Consider the following 22,743-nt stretch of genomic DNA (forward strand, 5'->3'; position numbering starts at 1 on the left):
TTGAATTACTAAACGGAAGATTTGTCGATCCCCACTACAAACGCGGTTTTCCCTCGCTAACTTCTCTGATCATTATAATTTGTTTTCATTATTATCAAAGACGATTAGTTAGCCTTGTCTTAGCATCACACCTTTATCACATGTCATGTTTTTTTGCGTTTCTTTTCACAAGGTGTTTCTTCCCACGGAAAAAAAAAAATCTCATCTCTCCTCTCGAATTCCCTCCAGCCTTCGAATATCTTTCAAAATTAAGCTTTTACCTGCAAGATCAAATCTCTCTTTTCCAGTGTTTGCCAGCTGTTCCTCCAAGAAGCGATCTTTACACTTATCTTCTCGATTCTTTGTTCTTGAACTTTTTCTTTGTTCGAGAACTCGAGCGTGTTGCGCGTATAACTTGTTAATACTTTTATTTTTTTATTTTTTTTTTATTTTTTTTTTTTTAATAAATAAATCTTAATAAATCCATCTAAATGATCGTAAAACATCCTTTGTGACGCGATATGATTTACATGGATGGGATAAACATGTGAATAATAAATTTGTCAACGCGTTTCATCGTCGTACATTCGTTTTTTGGATATCGTGTGTTGCTCGTGGGCGCTTGGTTTGATCCTGGCGGCACCGAAAATCTTATTAAAACGAGTAGAACGTTTCCCACTTTTTGGCGAAGAATCGAACGGTGAGGAAGAGGTGTTCAAATCCCTTTTCAAGCTGTCTTTACGTTTAAAAGAAATGCTTTTTGTCGACACTTGTTTATCGACTCGTTTACGTTTATCGCGTTTCTTCGCATGCCGTGATTCCCAATTCGAAGAGGATGTGCTTGAGCGCCTTTCTGTCTCTGAGCTGAAAGTGGGGAGATAAGAGGTCTCATTTGTCATGTTAAACGTCGAAGATGCGTCGATTCTAGAATTATCTTATCCCTGGACCACACTGGGATCCGCGGAAACGACGCGACTCTAGTTGTTTTATCGATAAATTGTAACTCGTTCTTAATTGAAATTTAACGATTCGATTGAAATTATTGAACAATTTACGACCGCGATATATTTTCATCTTGAAAAACAAATTACGAACGATTACCTTGAGCTATCCAACGACGCGCTGGTAGACTCATTGGCAAAGGACTTGGGAAAACGATACATGCGACACGTTCCGCATAAAAGTTTCCGTATCATCTATAAGGAAAGTCGAAAATTTAATCAAGAAATTTGCATTTCGTCAATGACAGTCTATTTTATTTATACGTGATGAGAAGATATAATGAGAGAGAGAGAGAGAGAGAGAGAGGAGAGGGAGAGAGATAAGAATTTATAGGGTAATTAAAATCACCTTTGAGATTAAAAAAGCTAAAAAAAACTGAATGATCACCAATGTGCTGGTCATGACATAGGCCACGATCACGATCCTGAGAATAACAGGACTCATGACTTCGACACAACCATTCATGTTTATAGTTCTGATATCGTTTTCCGATATTTGCGTGTGCTCGCACGGTGACATTGCATGTAAATTGCAGCAGCTAAACGGAACACTTTTATCCCTATATTCTTCGTCGGATATCGGACTGTGAATTGCCATTTCCTCTCGCGAGGCATAATCCACACCCTGATCAAGGAATTACATTTCTGATATCACATTGCATTTTAAATATTATTTGTATATATTTTTTGTTCACACTTGCTATACCGTGTTTCGAGTTACCCTTTTTGAATGGTGGATTCACCTGCCAGTCAAAGAGGAACCAATCTGCGTAAGAGGAATGACCGCAGCACTGAAAGATGAACTGTATCTCGTCGATCGCGTACTTGTGCGATGCTGTACTCGCGTACAAGTGCATCGAATTGTTGAAAATATCGATCAATGTCTCCTGCCTGACGCTTATGTGATATCCTATGGAGACTATGGTGGCAGCGTTCATTATGGCGCATATCGCAATCACTATAAGCAGGCATTGCAGTGTTCGTCTTTTTTTCGCGCAACAATGTGGCACCTTTCGTCTAAACGAGAAAAATAAATGGATGAGCGTTCGACGGCCAGTTCAACGAAATAATTGTTGACGATCGTATTTGTGTAATAAAGAAGGGATAAACAAATAAAAGAGAATATCGAATGGACGGATACGACTTTATCAGAGGATTCATTTTTCATTACGCTTTTTCTTTTCTTCACTTTGAAATTTCAAAGATATTGGAATAAATTTAATCGTGTACTCACTTCCGTATATTACGGACCGTGATCAGAGCAGTCGGCAGACCCAAGCTGACGTTCGTCAAGGTAAATACGACTGGTCGCAGACCACCCGCGAATCGAATGATCTGCCATTCGGCGAATATCTCCAGGATCAACATGAAAAACCGTTTTGCCTCGAAGATGGCCAGGGTAACCGCGACACCATAGCCGAATCTCACCTCCCATCCACAGTTGCACGGAACTCTTGCATTTTTCTTAAATACTATGTTGCTTTTTCGGCTGCCCTCGTTACTCGACATTCAACGAATCTTCCCGTATTATTCTACGCTTTTCATTCAGTGGATCTTCGTTGCTTTACCTGTAAATATCTTCTAGAATCACCAGTTTATATCAAAATGAAGCAACGTTGCTGATTAATTTGTAACTATTTGTAAAATATCAAAATTTTGGGGGGAGGGGGGGAAAAAATAAAAATTTATATTCTTCTTCATACAATATCTGCACAATAAAGCCACTCGAAAATAATAGATATTCCATTTATTTCATCGTTTTAATAAGGAAAAAAAAAAAACTTAGTTCGTTAAATAGCAGCTAAGAAATACGCAAACTATTTTTCATCTTTCAATTTTGCAAATAATAAAGCGCTGTAAAATTGGCAGTGACATGCGATGTCGTTGTGGTGCATGTTCGAGAATGATACTGACCGGAAGTTATCGAAGAAAAAACATAATTTCCTGAGATTAAGGTGCAATTATTCGAATTATACGATCACAAATTCGTATACAACGAGTTCTAACTTTCTATCGGTGCAGAAATTTTACGATTTTTACAAAAATGTATTAAATTAGAATGCGACGTTCGATCATAACCTTTAAAATTTGTGTATTTTGTCCGACGAAATTAAATCTGTTTTTATAGTTATGTGTGTAATATGTTTATCGCAGTCACAGTGTCGTGTATGCAATATAGTATTCAAGGTTAATTCACATATATAAACTCTATTATTGCAACTCGAGTTTTAAAAGGATACACCGATCTTAGATTCGATTAATAATTTTTTACTTAGATATATACGTATATTGGCGAGCAATTTATCTTCAAAAAAGGTAAACGAAAAACGAAAGTCTCGAGTCGCGACTTGTTTCGAGTGAATAAATAAAAATATGGGTTGAACGACAGGTTTGCGATTCATACGATAAGTATTGTAGATTCATCTGAAAGGGAAACACTCACCAGATGCCATGGTGCGAGAGATAAGGCAGACTTGACTAAAATTACGAAACGTTGCGTGGAAAAATTACACAGTTTTTAAGGTTTTCGCATAAGCGAGAATTGTGCATGCTCGATGGGTCATTGTCTTTGATTTGAAACTAATTTCACATCTATCCCAATTCATCATTTTATTCGACCTTATTAGCGGGAAGATAGATAGTTATGCTTTAATTTGAGATTGTATTTAGCACGTATATTATACGTATGTACAAATATATCTGTATTTACATTTAGCCAATACATAATTTTAAATACAGCTTTAAATACAAATTATTCTTTAAGTACGAATTTTCTTGTTGGTATTGCAGGTACAATAATTAATATAAAATTATTATAATGGTAATCCTTATTTTCTAAATCGAATTTCTATTTAAAATCGATCTTAAGTTGTATTTTAAGCATTCACAGAATATTTTTTGATATATACTCTTACTGATTATAATAAGTTAACGTTTTATATGTTATAATCATAATCATTTCAAATTATGTACATCTTAGATAAGGAAGACATCTTCTTTAATTATTCGTTTGCGGTTGAAGCTCGGATATTGACGCGATATTTATATATATCGATGTAAGAATGTTTTATACCGTAGTTCCAGAAAGCCAGAAATGGCAAATTTTCCGTCAAATAGATCGCTAATCGCATTTGACTATTGAAGAATGCCCTGAAGAATCTGGACCACCAATAGCAAGATGGTAGCAAGTATTTGTGTGTAAATAACTGAAGATTCAATATAAATCTGCTATACCACGACATGGTTGATGGAGCTGAAAATTATTTAAATTGTTTCATTTAAATTGTTGTTTAAATAATCATTAATACTTTTATCATTAAAATGGTTTACCTATTTTTAAGGAATGATTATTATTCGTAGCAATACTTGATGCAAAAATAAAAGTGAATTGGACGAAAGCTGTTGAATCTAAATAAGGATTCACGGACCATAGAGATTTGATTAAAACACGACTCATTTCCTCGAAATCTTTACCACTAGAAGCGAGTGATGGAAGAAAAACTTCGTCTAGAAGTCGTCTACAAAGAGCAAGTGTTTCTTCAACGCTTCCAGTGCATAAGTTGTACCTGTATATAAAATATATTTAATTATTTATATACATAAAAATTTATTTTTCTATTTTAATCTTTTTAAAATTATCTACCAAAGTTACTTTTATTATAGAAACTATGAAAATTAAAGTATTCAAAGTATTAAACTATAAAAAAATTAATTTATCTAATATTTATCTAATATCTATCTAATTTACATAAAATATACTGGCCAATATTAAATTAGAACAATTTTTCAAATTATGAAATGATTTTTTATAAAATCCAAATTTTCGATAATCGGTGTATAAATTGAAAATGAAAAAAGAAAAGTTTTTGTTTGAAGAATATACAAACTTGTCTTCCATGCCCAACATACTGCCAATGACTCGCCAAAAGTGAATCAGTCCTTCTAGTTCCTCGAAATTATTATTCACCCCAAGATAGTCACCGCCCAAAAGGGTGAAACCCATGAATCCAAATTGAGCCAATGCCATATCCAGTTGCGAGACTCTGTTCAGCCCTGCTTCTGAGCTTCTTCGAAACGCTACGCAGTGTTTTTTTCGCACAATTTTCAACGACTCGAGAAATCTGTAAAAGATAAAAAAAGAAAATAATCCTACAGAATATCTTGCTTTAAATAAATTCAAGATTCACATTTGATTCATTTTACAATTATCTGCTTAGAACTAAGAATCAATTTTCTTTTTATTATCTTAACCGTTTTACAATATTTACAAAATAAATTAAAAAAAAAAAGTTTAATTTTTTTCTTTATAATAATATTCCTTATTTAAATATTGTGTTATATGTATAAAAATATTTATAGTACACTTGTTATTCAATGACATTTTGGATTTTCCCAGATACGAAATTATTCTGTCTGATCATTTATAGAGGATTATATTCGGCAAGATAAATCGATTAAAATACCGGTGCTGCGCCTGTTGATTCCTCGTATACCAATGATGTTTCTCTGTGATGTCGATCTTTCCAAAAATATTTTTATCGCGTGCAGAATATTTAGATAGTATTCGTAAAAAAATCAAATTTTCTTCACGCGTGTTAAATCTGCCTAGTAGAAATTCTAAATTGTAAATTTAATGATAAATAGAGATATATGATAAAGATGCTATTTCTAGCGACAAAATAGAAATTAATTTAAAGGAAACGTTATTCTTAACACGTTTCACATTTCCAAGAAATTGAATTAGTAAGCTACTGAATCAACGAAGAGGATTTATTATCTTTTTTTTGAAAACTTTTTAATTTTCTTTTTAACCATTTCGGATGGATGAATTTTTATACAATTTTCTTGAAGATACATACAAGATACTTTAATTAATTGATTAATTAAATGATAAACATATTTCTTTTCGATAAAAATTATTGATAATTAAAAAAAAAAATTATTCATTCTTCAAAAAAAGAAATATTTTGTTATTTAAAATCATAAAGGAAAAAAATTTGCGACGAATTATGATAATCTCAAATGTGTTTTTGGTATTTTCCTTCCTTTAAATATTTATAAAATATTATTTGTCTGAGCTTCTATCTTTGTTTTTTATCCTTTTTAATAAATTATCCTTTTCTTTGAAATTATTTCTTAAAAAAAATTTTTACTATTACTTACTCTTTTTCTATACCGGCTCTTTTTCCATACCAAATCCAATTATGCAAAACAGTGGATACATATCTGCGAAACGCGGTGCATGGTATGCTACTTTGTCCAGTGAACATTAAAACGTCCTTGATCGATGGTACAGCGAATAAAGATAACAATCCACATAGTTTGGCAATCATCATGGTGAAAGCATTGTTATAAAACATCTGTTGACCGAGAAGAAATTTTTTTTCGTCGAAGAAAGACGGCAATTCTGGTTCCAGCCATTCGAAATCCATGAAAGTATTTGTTCCATCTTTTAACAACGTCTGCAGTTTTGATTCTACTACATCTAAATGAAAAAATATTAATAATATTATTTTAATATTTTGATCATTCTGATCAATAGTAAATTATATTTTTAATTTATAAATTAAATAGTAAATAAATGAGTATCTTTCATATAAAATTTTTCTTTTTTTATATGAAGTTTAAATCATTAATCTTAAACTCAAAACTTGAAATTTAAATATTTTTTTCTCAAAAGGTCAGGATAAAAGATCAGACAAAAAGAACTCTCTTTCAAATTCTGAAATATAATCTTGGACTTTGGATACCTGGGTTTTGCAGCTCAAGTCTCCTAATTCTCTTCGAATCCTATACTTTATAGTCCTATACCGTCCTTGAATTATTTCTAAATTACCAAAATTAGAAAGTTCTAAATTCCCAAGATTATAATTTCCTAAATTCCCAAAATTAGAAATTCCCATAAAATTCTTAAAAATTATAAAAACTTTTATTAAATTATCTAAAAATTTTTTGTTAAATTTTATAAATATATAATTTTATAATAAAATATTTGTATTTTATGATACAAATGTGGAATAAGCTCAATTGCATTTTATCATTAGTATCCATTATATAAATTTTATAAATTTTATGTTATTTATACAAGTGTCATTTTTCCAAATAATTAATAATAATTAATTAAATCATTAATATAATATATAATAATAATATATAATATAATGAGTTAGAATATCTACAAATGATCGATTATCTTTAGTTGAAAAAAGTTGTCGGACGAGTCGATCATTGTTTGACAAAATTCGTAACAGTCCACCGATTTTGTAAAACAAACTCACGCATGTTGATCGTAGAGTGATCTTCGATTCGATACGGCAAAATTCATTTAGTATTCAAACTCATCGAAAGTGGGTACATCTGTGCAGTAGACGCGACAGGAATAAAGAAGAATGATGGATGCCCATTATGGTAATCGCATACAATATGTATGTTGTCCATATTAAACTTGTTATGAAATTATATTGATTATATTGAATTATTCTATTATTTTTTATTTTTAAAGAAGAATAGATTTTTAATGAAGTTCTTCATAATTTTTTGATCATTAAGATATCATTTATAATTTACAACAAATTATGACTACGATGTTATTATGTTATCAACATACAACATTAAATTTAAATTATATTTTTTTTAATACTTATTATACTTTTATATATTATACTTTTTTTTAGAAGAAATGATTATATTATGTGGCCGCTTATATAATTATGGTAGATAGGTCTTACAGTAATTCAGAATTTCAATAATATAGATTCAAAATCTATATTATTCGATATTATATATCAGTAAACAAAAATAAAAAATATGAAAACAACTTTCAAAATAACTCAATAAATTGCTTCATACAAAAGCTATTATAAGACATTGCGAAACTTCGAAGACATGCAACTTGTTTAGACTTCAAATTATCCGATCTAATCGTATGTTCGATCGTTTTATTGTAAGAGAATAAATACTATTGTGTGCATTTTTTTTTTTTAAATATTATTATATCAAGAGATTTATTTCAAAATGGTAAATAAGTAAACAATTTTTTAATTATGCATAAATTAAATGTTGTAAATTGAAATTTTATCGTATTTGATTTTTTCTTTAGACATTTGTTATTTCAACTTACATATTTTTAATATTCGATAAAAAAACGTTACAAACAAATATTTTATTCTCTTCTCATTCGTAATTAGAAAGTTAAATTATCAAGATTATGTCACTTATGTTACGAAAAAAATTACTTTCACCGATCAATATTTCGATATTGTCTTTGCTTAAACATTTTTTCCTACTTAATGTTTATTAAATAATTAGTCGAATAGTGTTAAAATAGAATAATTACGAGTTGATTTACTACTATTCATAGCTAAATAATCAAGGAAAAGTAAGTCGTGGATTTCTATTTACACTTTTATTGCATTACATGTTTAAAAATTATGTGCAATTCTTTGAAATATGTAAAACGAGGTATTAAGAAATATAATAATAATTATAATAATATCCAAGATATTAACTTGACTCAAAGAAATATTGCGTATTTAAATACTATTGTTAATATTGTTTTAATTAAATATATTTAAATATTAACCAATTACATTAATATCATTAGTCATCTTTATATCATAAATATATAATAACTTGATATATAATAATTTAAAATATATTTGAGTTTAATTATTTAATTTTAATTTCTTCTTAAAATTTTTATAGTCAATGATCTATTAATTTTTATGTAACAATCAACCATGATTTTTATATAAAGCAAACTTAAGAACTTTCTTAAATATAAATTTAAGAAATAAATATACATACATATATGTATAATGATTAAGATATATAATATATAATAAGATAAGTCTTATAATATAATGTACACTATAATATGCTTAAAAACAAAAATTATTATATTAAATAATTTAATATAATTAATATAATAAATTATTATATTAATTAATTTCCAATTGAAAAAAATTATTGGAATTGTGAAATATTACAAAACTTTATATATAAGTATATATTCTATATTATACTATATACTATACTATACTATATATATACTATACTATACTATATACTATATTCTATATACTATATACTATATACATCCTTCATAAAGTTATTATTTAAAGTTAAATGAAGTAATGATTTATAATAAATTTTTTTCATTCTTTTATCCAATACGAGCCGAAAATATATATTAATTATTATTTGATCAAAATTTTTACTTTGAAATTCGTAGAATCTTAATGCGATCAAGCTTAAAAAATTTTGATTTTTATATAAAAAAAGATAATAATAATAATAATTAATAATTACATATTCTTACATATTTTACTTATATTTTTTATTTGAAATCGATATATAAATAACTTTTATCTCTAAGAGCAAAAAAATTCTGCTAATTACATTACTATATTCATATTTTAAAATTTTTACAATAAAGTTTTATATTTTATATTTTATTTTAAATTTTTAATATTACAAAAAAGAAAATCAACTTATATTATATATCTATATTAAATTAAAGTTTTTTATTTTGTAAAAAAAAAATCAAATGCAAATACTTTTATTGCAAAGCAAAATAATCATTCTGGAACAAAAATGAATCTCTTAGCAATGAAAACAAAAAATTGGTACAAAACAACACAAATTTGGTCACTTATAGCAAATATCATCATCACTGCACTTTTTGAAAAAAAAACACTGACCTGTGAAATCCACTTCTTTTTCCAAATATTGATGTTTTTGTTCGTTTTTTTCCCTCATTTTCGTATAAAGGAATAACAGAATCGATTCTTTCACTTAAAATATATTTATCATAGAATACACTATAAAATAATCAGCATTTTGCTGAAAATATCACGTTGCCATAGATCACTATATAGTATTACTAAGTCTTGTGTAGGGGATGATTAAACAGATGATTAAATATCACGCAAAAATACAATTTGGCATAAATAATATATACAAAATTATCACGTCTTCGTTATTTGATCGTTCTAGTTGCGTGCATTGCAAAGAAATGAAAGAAATAAGTTTCTAGCGCACATCTTAGGAGAAAGGTAGTCTCCTACTTTTCATTCGCTCCTTCCTTCTCTTGGATGCAATCCAAATATATATATATATATAAATATTGTTATAGATGTGTGTGTACATATGTATGTGTATATGTAAAATCTGAAGGACGAAAATCGAACATCAAATTCTTTATTATAAAAGTTTTTTATTATGTATTAAAAATATATCATTCAAAATTGAATACCATATTTTTCATTATGATTAGATTTTTATGATTTCGGATAAATTTTTGTTTATTTATTTAAAATTTATATTATGATTTTATACAAAATTTGTGATCTACAGTGTATATGTATACGTAATTTTATTTGATTTTTAATACTCGTATGTTTTCTAGTGATTTAATTACATTTTAAATCACTTTCGTGTTATGAATTATCTAATAATTTATAAATGTAAATTGTATTAAATATATTTATAAATATTAAATTAATAATAGATTAAATATTGTATTGTATTGATTGTTTTTGTAAAAACATTCAACATAATGACAGTTTAAATTCATTTAATTTAGAAAATTATAATTTTTTTCAAACAAAATTTATAATAAGGAAATTAATAATAAACAAATTTTCATGGTTACCGGTAAAATAATGGATGAAGTTATCGATAGAGTGAATTCCCTAGTTGGTGAAAATAAATCTTAAATGAAAAAAAAGAAAAAATGTTTTACTCTTACTTTTCTATCAACTTTATATGCACGTAGAACTTGTATAGTGTTCGCTAGTGAAAGTAACTACTATTGTATTTTCGACATCGTTTTGACATTCTACGCGTATAATATTATTGTAAACTACAGACAACATATGGTCATAAACGATATATAAGATAGACATGACATGCAATACTTATTTTTGTTTAAGATTTTAGGAATTATTTAATTCCTATATCCTTATTTTTGAATTATATACAATATTATCGATAAGTTCATTATAATCACAAATGAAGTATATAATGAAGGCTAAATTTATACAAACTATTAATATATTATAAATGTTATTATTTATTCAATAACAATAATAATAAAATATTTACGATTTCATGAAGAGAAGATAATAAAGTTAATTATATATCGGAATCTTTTCTTGAGCGCATAAATTTTGCAGAGCAAATAGAGATAAGAAGAATAAATAGTGGAAGAAAGATATAGATGGAATAAAAATATAGAAATCAGCACCATCTCTAGAGTTTTATACGAATTAATATAGACAATCAGAAGAATAGAAATACAATAAAAATTAGCCATTAGCGCTATCTCTTGAATGTCTCAAAAACATTTTAAAGATAAAATAGGATGAGAAATAAAGATCAGCACCAAAACAATATATTATCGATAGAATGAACTAAATCGTCTAACTTTTTAAATTTTAAACTCAAACTTGAATTCATAAAAATAATTTAAATCTTTTATTTTATTAATATGACATATCCTTTATCTTATAAAAAATATAATTAAAAAATATTTTTCATTTATGTAGAATGAATGAAATATCTAATAACATAGATTTCTATCTTTGTATTTTTATTATATTTAATAACTATATTAAATATTACTTTAAGAAGGCAATATCTATGATCACATTGAATAAAAGATTTGATATTTTTGATTAATAATATTAATATTGTAGATTATTTTGTTGTAATGTTTAGTAATAAATTATAAAGCTGACCATCATATAAATCTTTTATTCTAATAAAAAAGATGATTGAAAAAGTAAAACATAAAAAATAGGATACTAACACATTTTGAATAGCTCCAAAATATCAAAAATTAAAATTGAGGATCTTATATGACACGTTTTGCTGATTGTAACAATAAGTAATTGTATTTGTAGGCGAAGAAACTAAGCGTAAACAATATGTATAGATATAAATACAATATTAAACAGTAAAAAGTTGATAAGAACATGAAGTAAGTTGCATTTACATTTACATATATGTCAATCATAACACATTGAATGTATCTTCTTTTGTTAATTTAACTAAATTTTTTGAAGCTTATTATATAATGTTATAGATTTAATGTTTCTTATAAATGATGGGAAATATAATTTTGACAGATAAATAAACAACAGCAGACGAGCTTTGGAAAAACCATGTATTATAGAATAATAATAGATTACATTATTCATGGTAATAATGATATAATAAACCAGAATATACCTGACAATAATAATAAGAATCTAAAATAACACGAATACTGAATACATATTATTAACAATAATGAGAGGAGGGACTTTGGGGATGTTTGGCAAAGGAAGGGGCCAAGCCGCTCAGAATTGTATTCGAAATAAAAGAAAAAAGAAGAGAAGACGAGAAGGAAGTAAATAAAGTTTCTTAGATAAAATTAATAAGATTTTCTGATTAAACGTAACATTTTTGACACGTTTAGTCATTTGAGCATTTTAAAATAAAAATTGACTAAATAACTCGACGCAAAACGATTTCAGTTACGTTTGACATCCGCTCCTCTTATCGTATGCAAAAAAAAATTATGTATTTGTGAATTAATAGAACAAGACAAAAAAAAAAAATTAAAACAAAAAAAGAAAACGAAATACAATGACGGGAATGACAATTGGCTGCATTTAAGACTTACTGCTAAAGTAATTACGACAAATTGCTAATGAGCAATTTATACGATCGTTTAAAAAAAACAACGCATTTATGGCGCTGATTCATATAAAATGTAAATTTTTTTTTCTTTTTCGAAAAATAATAAAATAGATGATTTGCTCGCATTCTCTCCGATTAAACATGAAACCCGTAATGTTTTGTCTTGTCTAACGTGCTGTCGTATAAAATAAGGAAAAAATGTTTCTATATGTATAAGTATATGTATATATGTTGAATGTGCGTGTATATATTTGTAATATGTATGCATAGTGCACGCACCACGATAACGTTTTAATATTTGTTTGTAGCACGTGACAGTTTCTACGTGTCAAATTATTGAATTATTATATTTTTTCAAGCCGAAGATGATAGAAGAACAAAGAAAACAAAAAAAAAAAAAATTAACAAACAGATCGAGCACTTTTTTTCCACTCGAGAACCAGCTCGTTTTAGGAATTCTACTTTGTTTCCAGACTTCTGGAAATCATTAATTGCACCCTGGTCTTGCGGATTGGTCCTTTCCCATCAGTGCCACGATTACCGATAATCAAACTTATTATTTTATCACGAGCTGAGATCTTATTGTTAGACTTACTAACAAACTACCTCAAATATACTAAAAAAATAATGTCTACATATTTAAAAAAATTTTTTTTGATGTTAAAAAAGAAAAAAGAAATCGGGAGAATGACCAAAACAAATATTGAGGTTAATTAGCTCAATAGACAGATCACGCTGACATTGTTTGTAATTTTTACGGTTTTTTCTTTTTTTTTTTTGTTTTGGTTTCATTTCGAAAAGTTTTGATCATTGTATTAATTGTAAATTATAGAATATATCCTTTTAAAATATCAAAATATGCAATTCGCGTTATGAGAACGCATGACAGTGGTTTAATAATGCTAAATAAATTGATAAATGACGATGTCGTTTCGCGTGGCAGCAGTACTTTGTAATATTTAGAATGCAAAACGGCACGTCAAATTTACAGAGGCCTCAGTTAATTCGATGTTCAACTAATGCACAGATACGATTCGTGCACATTGTGAACGAAGCCAAGCTTATTAATTGACTCTCCAATATTATTGATACATAATATCGACAAAATGAACCGTTATATTTTTATCTTTCTTATCTTCTTTTTAACAAATCATTGAGAGCCTCTGAGGCAAATTAAAAATTGCGGTAGAACAGCGCGTACAAATTAATGAGAAACAGTTGGTCAATCAATAAATTATTTATGTAATATTTCTCTAAATATTTTGATATGATTCACGAAGATTTGGCAGCCCTGTGTATTTTTCAACTAATAAACTATGCATTAGAATGTAATGGTACTATCAAAGAATATACCGAGTGGACAAAATTTTTTTTCCTTTTTATCTTTTTGGATTTCAAAATATAATGTTTGAAATCCTTTTCTATGCGCAAGATCTTATGTACGAGTATGAAAAATAAAATAAGAGAAAAAGTTGTACAGAATATTAATGCGTAGATAAGAATTCGAATTCAATCCTTAATAACTACTCTAGAAAATCTAATATTTATTATGATTCATAATATGGTATTAAATATTCGATTTGTACCACTCGATATAATTCCAAAAGTAATTCCACTAACTGCATGGTTGGAAGGTAAGTACGCGATGACCAGCTCTTATTCCATTGTGAAACTGTTTTCTCGATTTAATCTACGGGAACGACTTAATGTTTTACGTTAAATTATATGTTACTGAATAAGATGTATTAACCAGTTTTCTTCCTTCATAATCGATTTTTTATCATTCCGGACGTGTATTGAGTATCTACTCAAATCCAAAGTCGAGTTTCCTTGCATTCAGTATATAGATGATGTATTATAATTTCACTATAATAGCGTATCACTATTTCATTTAATTATTCAATTTTTTCTTTTGAAGACTATTAATAAACATTACTGGAAGCTAAATTGCATGACGGATCTTGATGAATAAATATATATTAATGTATAATTCATATTATTGTTTGAACTTATATTGTGAATATTTGTTCAACTCGTTTAACATTTAATGAGATTCTTCTTATTTCTTAGGAGCAATCTTATTAAGATCTCCTTTTAAAAGTTTTTTTATATCGTTTATCTGCATACATTCACAGAAAATAGATATTTTTTTAATTTAAAATATTCAGTTTTGCAGTTTTTTCATTTAAACAACTTTTCATTATGATCCGTCTTGTCAAAGTTATGTCAAGGAAGACGAATGGATTCGTCAAAAAATAAATGGCCGTCAGCAAAAGCACGTCCTGATATTTTGGTACGATTATATTCATTTCTATTGTTTTATGTCCCCCTCTTTAAGATTCGTTTTTTTTTTTATTGATTAATGTTCTATCTATTTACATTGTATTCACTGCTCTTTATTTGCAAGCTAGTACTTGGTACTAGCTACAAACTAGGCTATCACGAGAGCACGGGACTAACTTCGGTCGCATCTTTGCAGTCTTGAATGGATAATTGAGCTAATTCGCTCGCTATTTCTTCCTGAGTAGTAGACTCTGTTTTTTTTAATATTGTATATCCTTGCTGTATCTCTTCATTTTCACCATTAATCTTAGAATTATTTTTAGCTTGACCATTAGTTTTTCTTTTACTTGTCGTTTCTTCAGCAGACATACCTGGATGAATTTTAAAAACGCTCTTGATAATATTATTAACTGTTTGAGAACGTTTCGGACTATCGTTTTTCTGATCAGAAACAAATCTAATACGAATTGTTCTGTTATTTTCCGTATTTTCCTTGTGTTTGTTTCCCTTCATTACAATCGCTTTTGACTTTGAATGCTTTTGATCAGATAAATTTTGACCATTTGGAATATCCGTATTTTTTATTTCTTGTTGTTTCTCTTCGAAAGTAGTGTTGTCGTCAATAAAACTCATTGTATCTCGTTCTGTATTCGCTAACGTTGAATCTAAAGTATGAGTATCATTTGGTTTTCTAGGTAATTCGGGCGTTTCGCTATTGGAAGTATCAGTATTTTTTTTGACTTCTTCATCTAAATCAGTCACTTGCACTATATTCTTTGTTTCTTCAATAGAATTTTTTTCGATACCTATTTTATTATTGGTAGTGAGTATATGATTATTTATATCTTGTCGATCATTCGATGGCAATTCCCGTTGTAAAACTTTAACAGGACTTTTCGGTTTCGTGCCATTATCGGACATATCTTTGTTCTGGCAATTTGTACAAGAAGATTGTTTTGAATGAGTAGGAGAATTCATTTGTCTTTTACTAGCGTTGTTCTTCTGAGCAACACCCATGTGTGGTCTACCTACTCTAATTGTAAGAACGTTAATCGACGAATTTGTTTGAACATTATATGGTGTTGCTGGTTCATATTGTGGAACAGGTTGTACATGATTTAAATGTATTTGTTGCTGTTGTGGTTGCATTCTGCGCATATCAATATGCATTGCATTATCAATTCGCTGTTGATAAGTTATATATGGTTGAAAAGGTGGTGCTAAATTCGTATTCATAGCTGGATTAACGTTAGAGTTTGTAGTTGGCCCATAATTAAGACTGGCATTAGGATGAACATTTGAATTTACATATTGAGGTACCATTTGCCTAGGCAATTGTTGAAACTGATACTGTTGGGATGGATATGCAGGGCAGTTTTGTTGTGGAATATTCTGTACTATATTATCTCTACGATCTCTAGAAGCGATTGGTGTAATCCGAGGAACGTTTCCATGATACTGTTGTGGTACTAATTGCCCGGATTGATATAATTGATCGTTTTGTGAGATAACTGGATTCTGAGGTTGATGACCATAACTTTCATAATGCATACCTTCATTACTCATTACCCTACCATATGCTATACTTGAATGATATTGTGGAGGTTGTGATGTGTAATCTTGTTGTTGATGATCTTGATACTGAGGATATTGAGGAACAGGTGGCTGCGCGTCGATCCAAGTTTCTTGCTGCGGAGGAGGTTGCTCCATATCTCGCCTTGCTTGTACTGCATTCCAAACTTCTTTTAATTCACCAGTAATATCCCGATCTTTCAATATTGTATATTGTCTCATAAAAATTACGCCTGCATTCATCCTTTCCACAAAATCTAGTAAAAGTTCTATTAAACTGGTACGCTTCTATAGCAAAAATAAAGTTATGTGAGAAATTATTCATAAATGTAATAAAATATAATAATTATGAATAAGTACCTTTGGATCTTGAGCGTTTTTACCACTAATTCGAAGAACTTCTGGATTAGCCATTACTGCAAATATTACAGCTTCCGTTTTTGTACGTGGTGGTCGAACTCTCATTCCACCATAAAATGGTACAGGCTGTGAAGGTTTCAATGGCATTGCAATTTTTTCCCATGATAAAACATTTACATAACATGGGACAGCAGTGCCCTAAAATAATAAAACAAATTAAAGTTTCAACAAATAATTTTTATAATATATAATTATATAAAATTAGTAAATTTAATAATTCATATGAAATTTTAAAAATATTTGAAACATTTAAAGCTTTTTCTTAATTAAATATACCTGTATGAAGTCTTGTATACACATATGGGGCTGAGGAGGATTTTTAAACAAACGAGCGCCATTGCGCTTCATTCTAGTTGCACCACCTTCTGTCATTTTGTAACTGAAAACAAATTTATTTTAAGTGAAAAAAGAAAGTGATAATATATTATATATATATATATATTTTTTTTAAAAATTATATATACATATATATAAAAAAAAATTTTTGCTTTAATAAATACAATGTATGTAAATATCATTTAATATTTAAAAATATTGTTTATTTATTTTTATTAAAAAATTTTACGATTATTTAATAATAATGTATATATAAACAATGAGATTTTACCTTTAAAATAAAAAAGAGAATATATTATTCATTATTAAGTTTAATGAGCAAGAAGAACAAAATTATCAGTTAAAGAATATCAATAATCATGTCACGTAAGTATGATGCGATCTTAAATAGGGGCCGTAGAAGGGGTGGCTAAAAATTCGTAGTAACAAATGTGGCGGAGCAAATGCGTTAAATTGCATACCAATATACATTTAATATATCTTTATACTTTTAACCAATAAGAGGAAAATTTTTCAATCGAATATATTATTACACAAATTCAGTGAAATTGCTTGAATATAGAAATTGAAGTTTCTACGATAACGCCGATGCATTAGAGCCCTTTTGTTACACGACCATCATAGATTGTCAATATAACCTCAAAATTCTTCAATTTTACACACTAAATGTTCAAATAAATATAAATAGAAGGGTTATTTGTAGGACGCAATACGTTACTTTAACAACGTATAGTCTTCTGTTACGTAAACTCACCCCACGATGCTGTTTCACGTGTATAAACACTTAAACATGCAAGGACACGATACGACACATTATCGGACAGCTTCGGTGGAAAAGGTCCATCGCTCCTTTTGTTTATTATTTTTCCGGAGTTTGCGCGATTGAATTGACCATGGGCGCTCGGTTACCTTATGTGTTTAAATTATGAACTAAAATGTTCAAGATGGACGAAAACGGAAGTCATGCTTGATGCATTACTGTGAAATGGTTTGAAAATTCCCTAGATTCAATTTTTATTATATATAATGCTATATAATTTTGTTAATATTAATTCATATATTTAACTTAAAAAATTAAGAACATAATATTTATTTCCAATACATTAATATTAAAAAATATTTAATTATTAGTATATTACAGATTGTAAAATTAAGAAAAAAATAATAAATATAAATCGATATATTCGGATATATAATCGAATATAATCGAATATAATCGAATTAATAATCAGTTCGAGTAACAGAATTCGCGATAGTTGTGACGCACTAAACGTATTCTTAAATAATTATATTTTAACAATAAATTCAGTAAAAAAAAATATTTATTGTTAAATATTTATTGAATTTTTAGTGTGATAAATGTGTTGTTATTATATATTATATATTATGGAACTATTGCTAACAGGTAATCAATAATCATTTATTATTTATTATCATTCTAAACATATATATATATATATATAAAATTTTTTTCTATGCATACAAGAATCTTTTCATTTCTCATATATTGAATTTTTATTTCTCATATAATTATCATATATCATAATATGTCTTTTGATGACAAATCACGTATTTTTTACTTTTTATAGTTTATAACATGTTTCTATTTTTCTATTTCCACGCATATTATACTATATTTTCTAGTTTATCTTTTGCTTTAAATGTTATAAATATTTCTAACGTAATGCGTAGAAAAATATTTTTATTTTTAATAAGTAAAAATTATATTATTATATTGTTATATTTTCAATTATAATATTTATTATAACATTTTATACAATTTTATACAATTCACGATTTTCTAAAACTAACAACTTTAATTAATTATTATAATTTCAAATGGTAGAAAAACGTTTACTACATTTATTATATTATATTTATTTTATATTTTTTTTCTAAATAAATTGATCAATTTTTTTAAAAATAAACTAATGATCGATCAAAAAAGCATTTGCTACATAATCATTGACATTAAATTCCTCTATGAATAAACGAAGAAAACTATTATTTTTGATTAATTTCTCATTGTTAATATAAATTTAGAAATTTAAAATTAGAAATTTTATAAAAAATATTTTACAAGATCATTGATAATGAGTTTTTGACAAAGCATGTCGTTTATAGGCGCTCATCACTACTCTATTTCTTCTCTTTACACTTTAGTTATCATTATTTCAAATTGACTCAAGTAATTAATGGAATGATAATTAGGCGATCATTTGAAATAAGTTATCGTTAGTTTATTCGGACGCATATGATTTCGCAGTGATCGTTAGTGGCGCCACTTGTAGTTGAGTGTACGATGAGTATGTGGCGGGTATCGAAAAAGTATCGATGGGGCTCCGTTGAATCCACCGTATCATTATGACGCCTCGCAGGCAACTATCGATCCCGATCGATGATATTAATAGTCGCTAACTACAGTCTTCCACGCCGCTCGCGTTCTACGCTGTGTTTCACCAGTCGTGCCGGCATTTTTTCTCTTTCTACACATGCTCGCCGCACATCATGGGACACGATGGGAATCGTGTTTCTTGCTATTCGTTCGTGATAATCGGTATGTAAAAAAATATAGCAAAAAGTAATAGAGAAATTTTTAATTAGCGTTTCCCTAATATAGATTGTGCTGTTTCTTGTTAAAATTTTGAGTTACTAGAAAATTTAATCTTTAATGCAAAATTTAAATTATTCATTGTAATTCGTTATAAATTTTTACAGTATTTGTTTGCTATTTATCGATTGTATTGGAAATTGCGATATATTTTTTTTAAAACTTTGCAAATTTTCAAAAAACTTGTCATTTTACAGATTTCATATTGAACCTTATAAATCGCTATAATGTATATAAAATGTATATAATTAGATATTTAGTATGTTTAATATAGGTTAAGTTTATGACGTGACGTCTAAGTAATTCTTATCGATTTTTCATAAGTTTTCATTGATTTATTTGCATCTCATTTTCGTTCTTCATCTTCATCAATTATTTGCTTTACCTTGTGGCTACATTGATATGCTAGAAAGGACGACCTTGTTGCGAAATGATTTATTACGGTTGCTTTAGTCGGTAAGAAGAAAGCAACCGGTTTGCTTATTATATACGACGTATTTTTGTACCGAATTTATTGGAAGTTTCTCGAATTTTCTTTTTTAATAACTTTATAATTATTAATTTTAATAACTTTAATTCTGAAATAATAATAATATCAACTCTTTTTAATATTCCGATTCGTTTTATTTTTGACATCCCAATTATTAGCGTAATGATAGGATTTGTCAGATATAATGGCTAACTTCACAGGTATAAGGAAAGCTAAATTCCGGCAGTCGTGTATCGATATCGAATCAAAAAACGATATGCATCTATCTGTTTCTTTATTATGAAGATATCTGTATACAATTCAAAATCTAATTAGAAATCTCTTTTATATATATATATATCTTTTCATGTATCTAAATATTTATATATTTACATGTACATTGTATTGATTCTTAATTTCTCTATAGATACATTCTATAGATACACGTCTTATCTTTTTAAAGTAAATATCTCTAAAAATTTTTCTAAAATTAATTTTCAAAAATACTTTTATATTTCTAGAAATATTGCAAAAACAAAAAATATAAAATCTATTATGCTATTGATAATTAATATATAATTAAAATTATATTTTCTAATATCAACGTATAATTATCAACAAATCTATATATTAATATAATATAATTGATAATATATATAACATATTACACAATCTAAACATTAATAGATCTAAAAAATTAGCCTTATATCATTGGTTTTAGATTTAATTCTAATCTTAATTCTATAATAATTCAAGATTATTTTTTAATATGAACATCACATTAACGTATAAAAATTGATATCTCAACATATCTACGTAGAAACGGTTGAATATATATAAAAATCGCGAAGAGAGAAGCGCGTTATCTCGCACTTTTCCGTTTCAACTTTAAAATCATCCTGTTCGTGCGGTTCTCTTCGTCGAGGCCATACCAGAAACGTTTCTCCCCCTCTCCTCTCCAACTCTTCGAACGTTGCTGCACGCTGCGCGGAAGATTAAAGTCGCGGCGCGTCGGGAAGCGTGTTAACAGGCGGAAGACGTGCGAACGTAACGCGAAGTCGCGATAGGGCCGCGATTCTACGAGAGGATCGGTGCCGGTAAGGAGCCTGTAATGCGAAATAATGGGTATCCACCCACTCGATGAAAATTACACGAGACGTGGCCCCTCAAAGTATCGACCGATTCTTCCCCTTCTCGACGATTTATCCTGAAGGGTTCGTGAAAATAAATAAAAATAAGAGGAGAAAGAGAGAGAGAGAGAGAGAGAGAGAGAGAGAAAAGAGGAAGAGGAAGAAGAAGGGAAAGAACGAGGTGGCGCGCGCAGGGAACCTGAAGTTCTAAGGGATAATTGTTTAGCAGGCGCGAATGGTGTAATTAAAAAATGATGCAGATTCGAGATAGTATATCGATATGGAGTTGCAAGATGACGCGAGGCTGGCACAGGTGGTGCCTTTTCGCATCTGTTCCGGGGAACATCGATTCGAAATATAAAATAGGTTGAGAATAAGGGAGTTCGGTTTTTGCATAATTTCGAAGGGAAATTAAATTAATTTCGAACAAGTATGATATTTGTTGAAAATAGAAACTTTTTAAAAGTACTCAAATATTCTTTTTATCGATCATCTATTTTCCCTTTCACTCTTACTTTTTCTTTTGACTAACTTAACTTTCTTTAAGTGAAGAAATGTAAAAATGTAAACATGTAAATTAGCAAATAAATTGAACCGAGTTGAATCGAATTGAATTAAAAAAAAAAAAATAGAGGGAAACAGATTAAAAAGAGAAAAGAGAGAAGAGTAAAAAATTCGAAAGGAGGGGAAACCCTGAATCTGACCAGGTGCGCGAAACAGAGCGTACGTGCCCCCATTGGGTTGTGTCTGCCCATTTAACCGGATCTGCTTATGAAAATTAATTGACATATCGATCGACGTCGATACGTGTGCACCAGGCTTCTCGTCCCTGTTGCCGTAATCTACAAAACCAAAACGAGACCATGCCAAACATATTCCCTTCCTTCGTATTCGAAACCAATCGAACGAGTTGAAAAATAAGATGAAAAAGTAGGGGGAGATAATAAATAAAAACTAAAAACAGAGGAAGAAGAAGAAGAAGAAGAAGAAGAAGAATAAAGAAAAATGTTCGAAGCCGAAGATTAATTAAATTTGATGTCTCGTAAAAATGGAGCATGATTGGCAATATAATAACGATCACCCTGTGTCGGGACACAGTGAGTGGATGTAACGCGACCTTTAATCGCCTTCTCAAATCAACGAGCATCGAACGCGTTATGCTTTCGTGACGCGCGAGTCAACACGATAAAGCTTTCTCCTTGTAATTAATTCACACCTACGGATCATTCTTAGGTAAAATCTTCACGGCACTGA

General features: G+C 28.6%; 3 protein-coding genes and 1 long non-coding RNA gene across 10 annotated transcripts; all 4 read right to left on the reverse strand.

Moving 5' to 3' along the window:
• Window positions 1-404: 404 nt before the first annotated feature.
• On the reverse strand, window positions 405-3,542 carry LOC100867021 (uncharacterized). Its single transcript, XM_003696419.4, has 6 exons — window positions 3,424-3,542; window positions 2,215-2,561; window positions 1,724-1,997; window positions 1,330-1,605; window positions 1,081-1,175; window positions 405-843 (listed from the first exon to the last, which is right to left on the reverse strand). The coding sequence occupies exons 2-6, from the start codon at window positions 2,487-2,489 to the stop codon at window positions 543-545; spliced, it is 1,221 nt and encodes a 406-aa protein (XP_003696467.1). The 5' UTR covers window positions 2,490-2,561; window positions 3,424-3,542; the 3' UTR covers window positions 405-542.
• Window positions 3,543-3,633: 91 nt separating this feature from the next.
• Window positions 3,634-10,891, reverse strand: LOC100865086 (uncharacterized). 6 transcript variants are annotated; one of them, XM_086904874.1, is made up of 7 exons: window positions 10,732-10,853; window positions 9,683-10,151; window positions 6,731-6,807; window positions 6,144-6,465; window positions 4,868-5,101; window positions 4,311-4,546; window positions 3,634-4,233 (listed from the first exon to the last, which is right to left on the reverse strand). In XM_086904874.1, the coding sequence occupies exons 4-7, from the start codon at window positions 6,410-6,412 to the stop codon at window positions 3,983-3,985; spliced, it is 990 nt and encodes a 329-aa protein (XP_086761000.1). In that variant the 5' UTR covers window positions 6,413-6,465; window positions 6,731-6,807; window positions 9,683-10,151; window positions 10,732-10,853; the 3' UTR covers window positions 3,634-3,982. The 6 variants fall into 6 exon arrangements, with proteins under 6 accessions (XP_086761000.1, XP_086761001.1, XP_086760999.1 ...); XM_086904875.1 differs by lacking the exon at window positions 9,683-10,151 and having other exon boundaries at window positions 10,732-10,870; XM_086904873.1 differs by lacking the exon at window positions 6,731-6,807 and having other exon boundaries at window positions 10,732-10,860.
• A 1,245-nt stretch (window positions 10,892-12,136) lies between these two features.
• LOC100863903 (uncharacterized) lies at window positions 12,137-18,159 on the reverse strand. Of its 2 annotated transcripts, none has more exons than XM_012490776.3 (4): window positions 18,034-18,159; window positions 17,220-17,322; window positions 16,884-17,081; window positions 12,137-16,811 (listed from the first exon to the last, which is right to left on the reverse strand). In XM_012490776.3, the coding sequence occupies exons 2-4, from the start codon at window positions 17,313-17,315 to the stop codon at window positions 15,108-15,110; spliced, it is 1,998 nt and encodes a 665-aa protein (XP_012346230.2). In that variant the 5' UTR covers window positions 17,316-17,322; window positions 18,034-18,159; the 3' UTR covers window positions 12,137-15,107. The 2 variants fall into 2 exon arrangements, with proteins under 2 accessions (XP_012346230.2, XP_086761008.1); XM_086904882.1 differs by lacking the exon at window positions 18,034-18,159 and adding an exon at window positions 17,551-18,013.
• Window positions 18,160-19,009: 850 nt separating this feature from the next.
• On the reverse strand, window positions 19,010-20,547 carry LOC147658147 (uncharacterized). Its single transcript, XR_015291145.1, has 2 exons — window positions 20,276-20,547; window positions 19,010-19,816 (listed from the first exon to the last, which is right to left on the reverse strand). It is a non-coding gene; the product is annotated as an uncharacterized LOC147658147 (long non-coding RNA).
• Between the last annotated feature and the right edge of the window lie 2,196 nt (window positions 20,548-22,743).

Source organism: Apis florea, unplaced genomic scaffold, assembly GCF_048593485.1.
Source record: "Apis florea isolate Af1SG1 unplaced genomic scaffold, ASM4859348v1 contig_2350_pilon, whole genome shotgun sequence".
In the NCBI taxonomy this organism is placed as follows: domain Eukaryota; kingdom Metazoa; phylum Arthropoda; class Insecta; order Hymenoptera; family Apidae; genus Apis; species Apis florea.

What these genes read in the sequence shown, in the direction of transcription:
- LOC100867021 (XM_003696419.4), bottom strand. Translation starts at nt 2,489, where the DNA reads ATGTCGAGTAACGAGGGCAGCCGAAAAAGCAACATAGTATTTAAGAAA. An exon ending in ACGGTCCGTAATATACGGAA is followed by an intron (nt 1,998 to 2,214) that starts GTGAGTACACGA and finishes TTTCTCGTTTAG; the next exon opens with ACGAAAGGTGCCACATTGTT. An exon ending in GCGTCGTTGGATAGCTCAAG is followed by an intron (nt 844 to 1,080) that starts GTAATCGTTCGT and finishes CCCCACTTTCAG; the next exon opens with CTCAGAGACAGAAAGGCGCT.
- LOC100865086 (XM_086904873.1), bottom strand. Translation starts at nt 9,740, where the DNA reads ATGAGGGAAAAAAACGAACAAAAACATCAATATTTGGAAAAAGAAGTG. An exon ending in AGAGCCGGTATAGAAAAAGA is followed by an intron (nt 5,102 to 6,143) that starts GTAAGTAATAGT and finishes TATCTTTTACAG; the next exon opens with ATTTCTCGAGTCGTTGAAAA. An exon ending in TAATCATTCCTTAAAAATAG is followed by an intron (nt 4,234 to 4,310) that starts GTAAACCATTTT and finishes AATAATTTTCAG; the next exon opens with CTCCATCAACCATGTCGTGG.
- LOC100863903 (XM_012490776.3), bottom strand. Translation starts at nt 17,315, where the DNA reads ATGACAGAAGGTGGTGCAACTAGAATGAAGCGCAATGGCGCTCGTTTG. An exon ending in GTATACAAGACTTCATACAG is followed by an intron (nt 17,082 to 17,219) that starts GTATATTTAATT and finishes TTATTATTTTAG; the next exon opens with GGCACTGCTGTCCCATGTTA. An exon ending in AAAACGCTCAAGATCCAAAG is followed by an intron (nt 16,812 to 16,883) that starts GTACTTATTCAT and finishes TTTTTGCTATAG; the next exon opens with AAGCGTACCAGTTTAATAGA.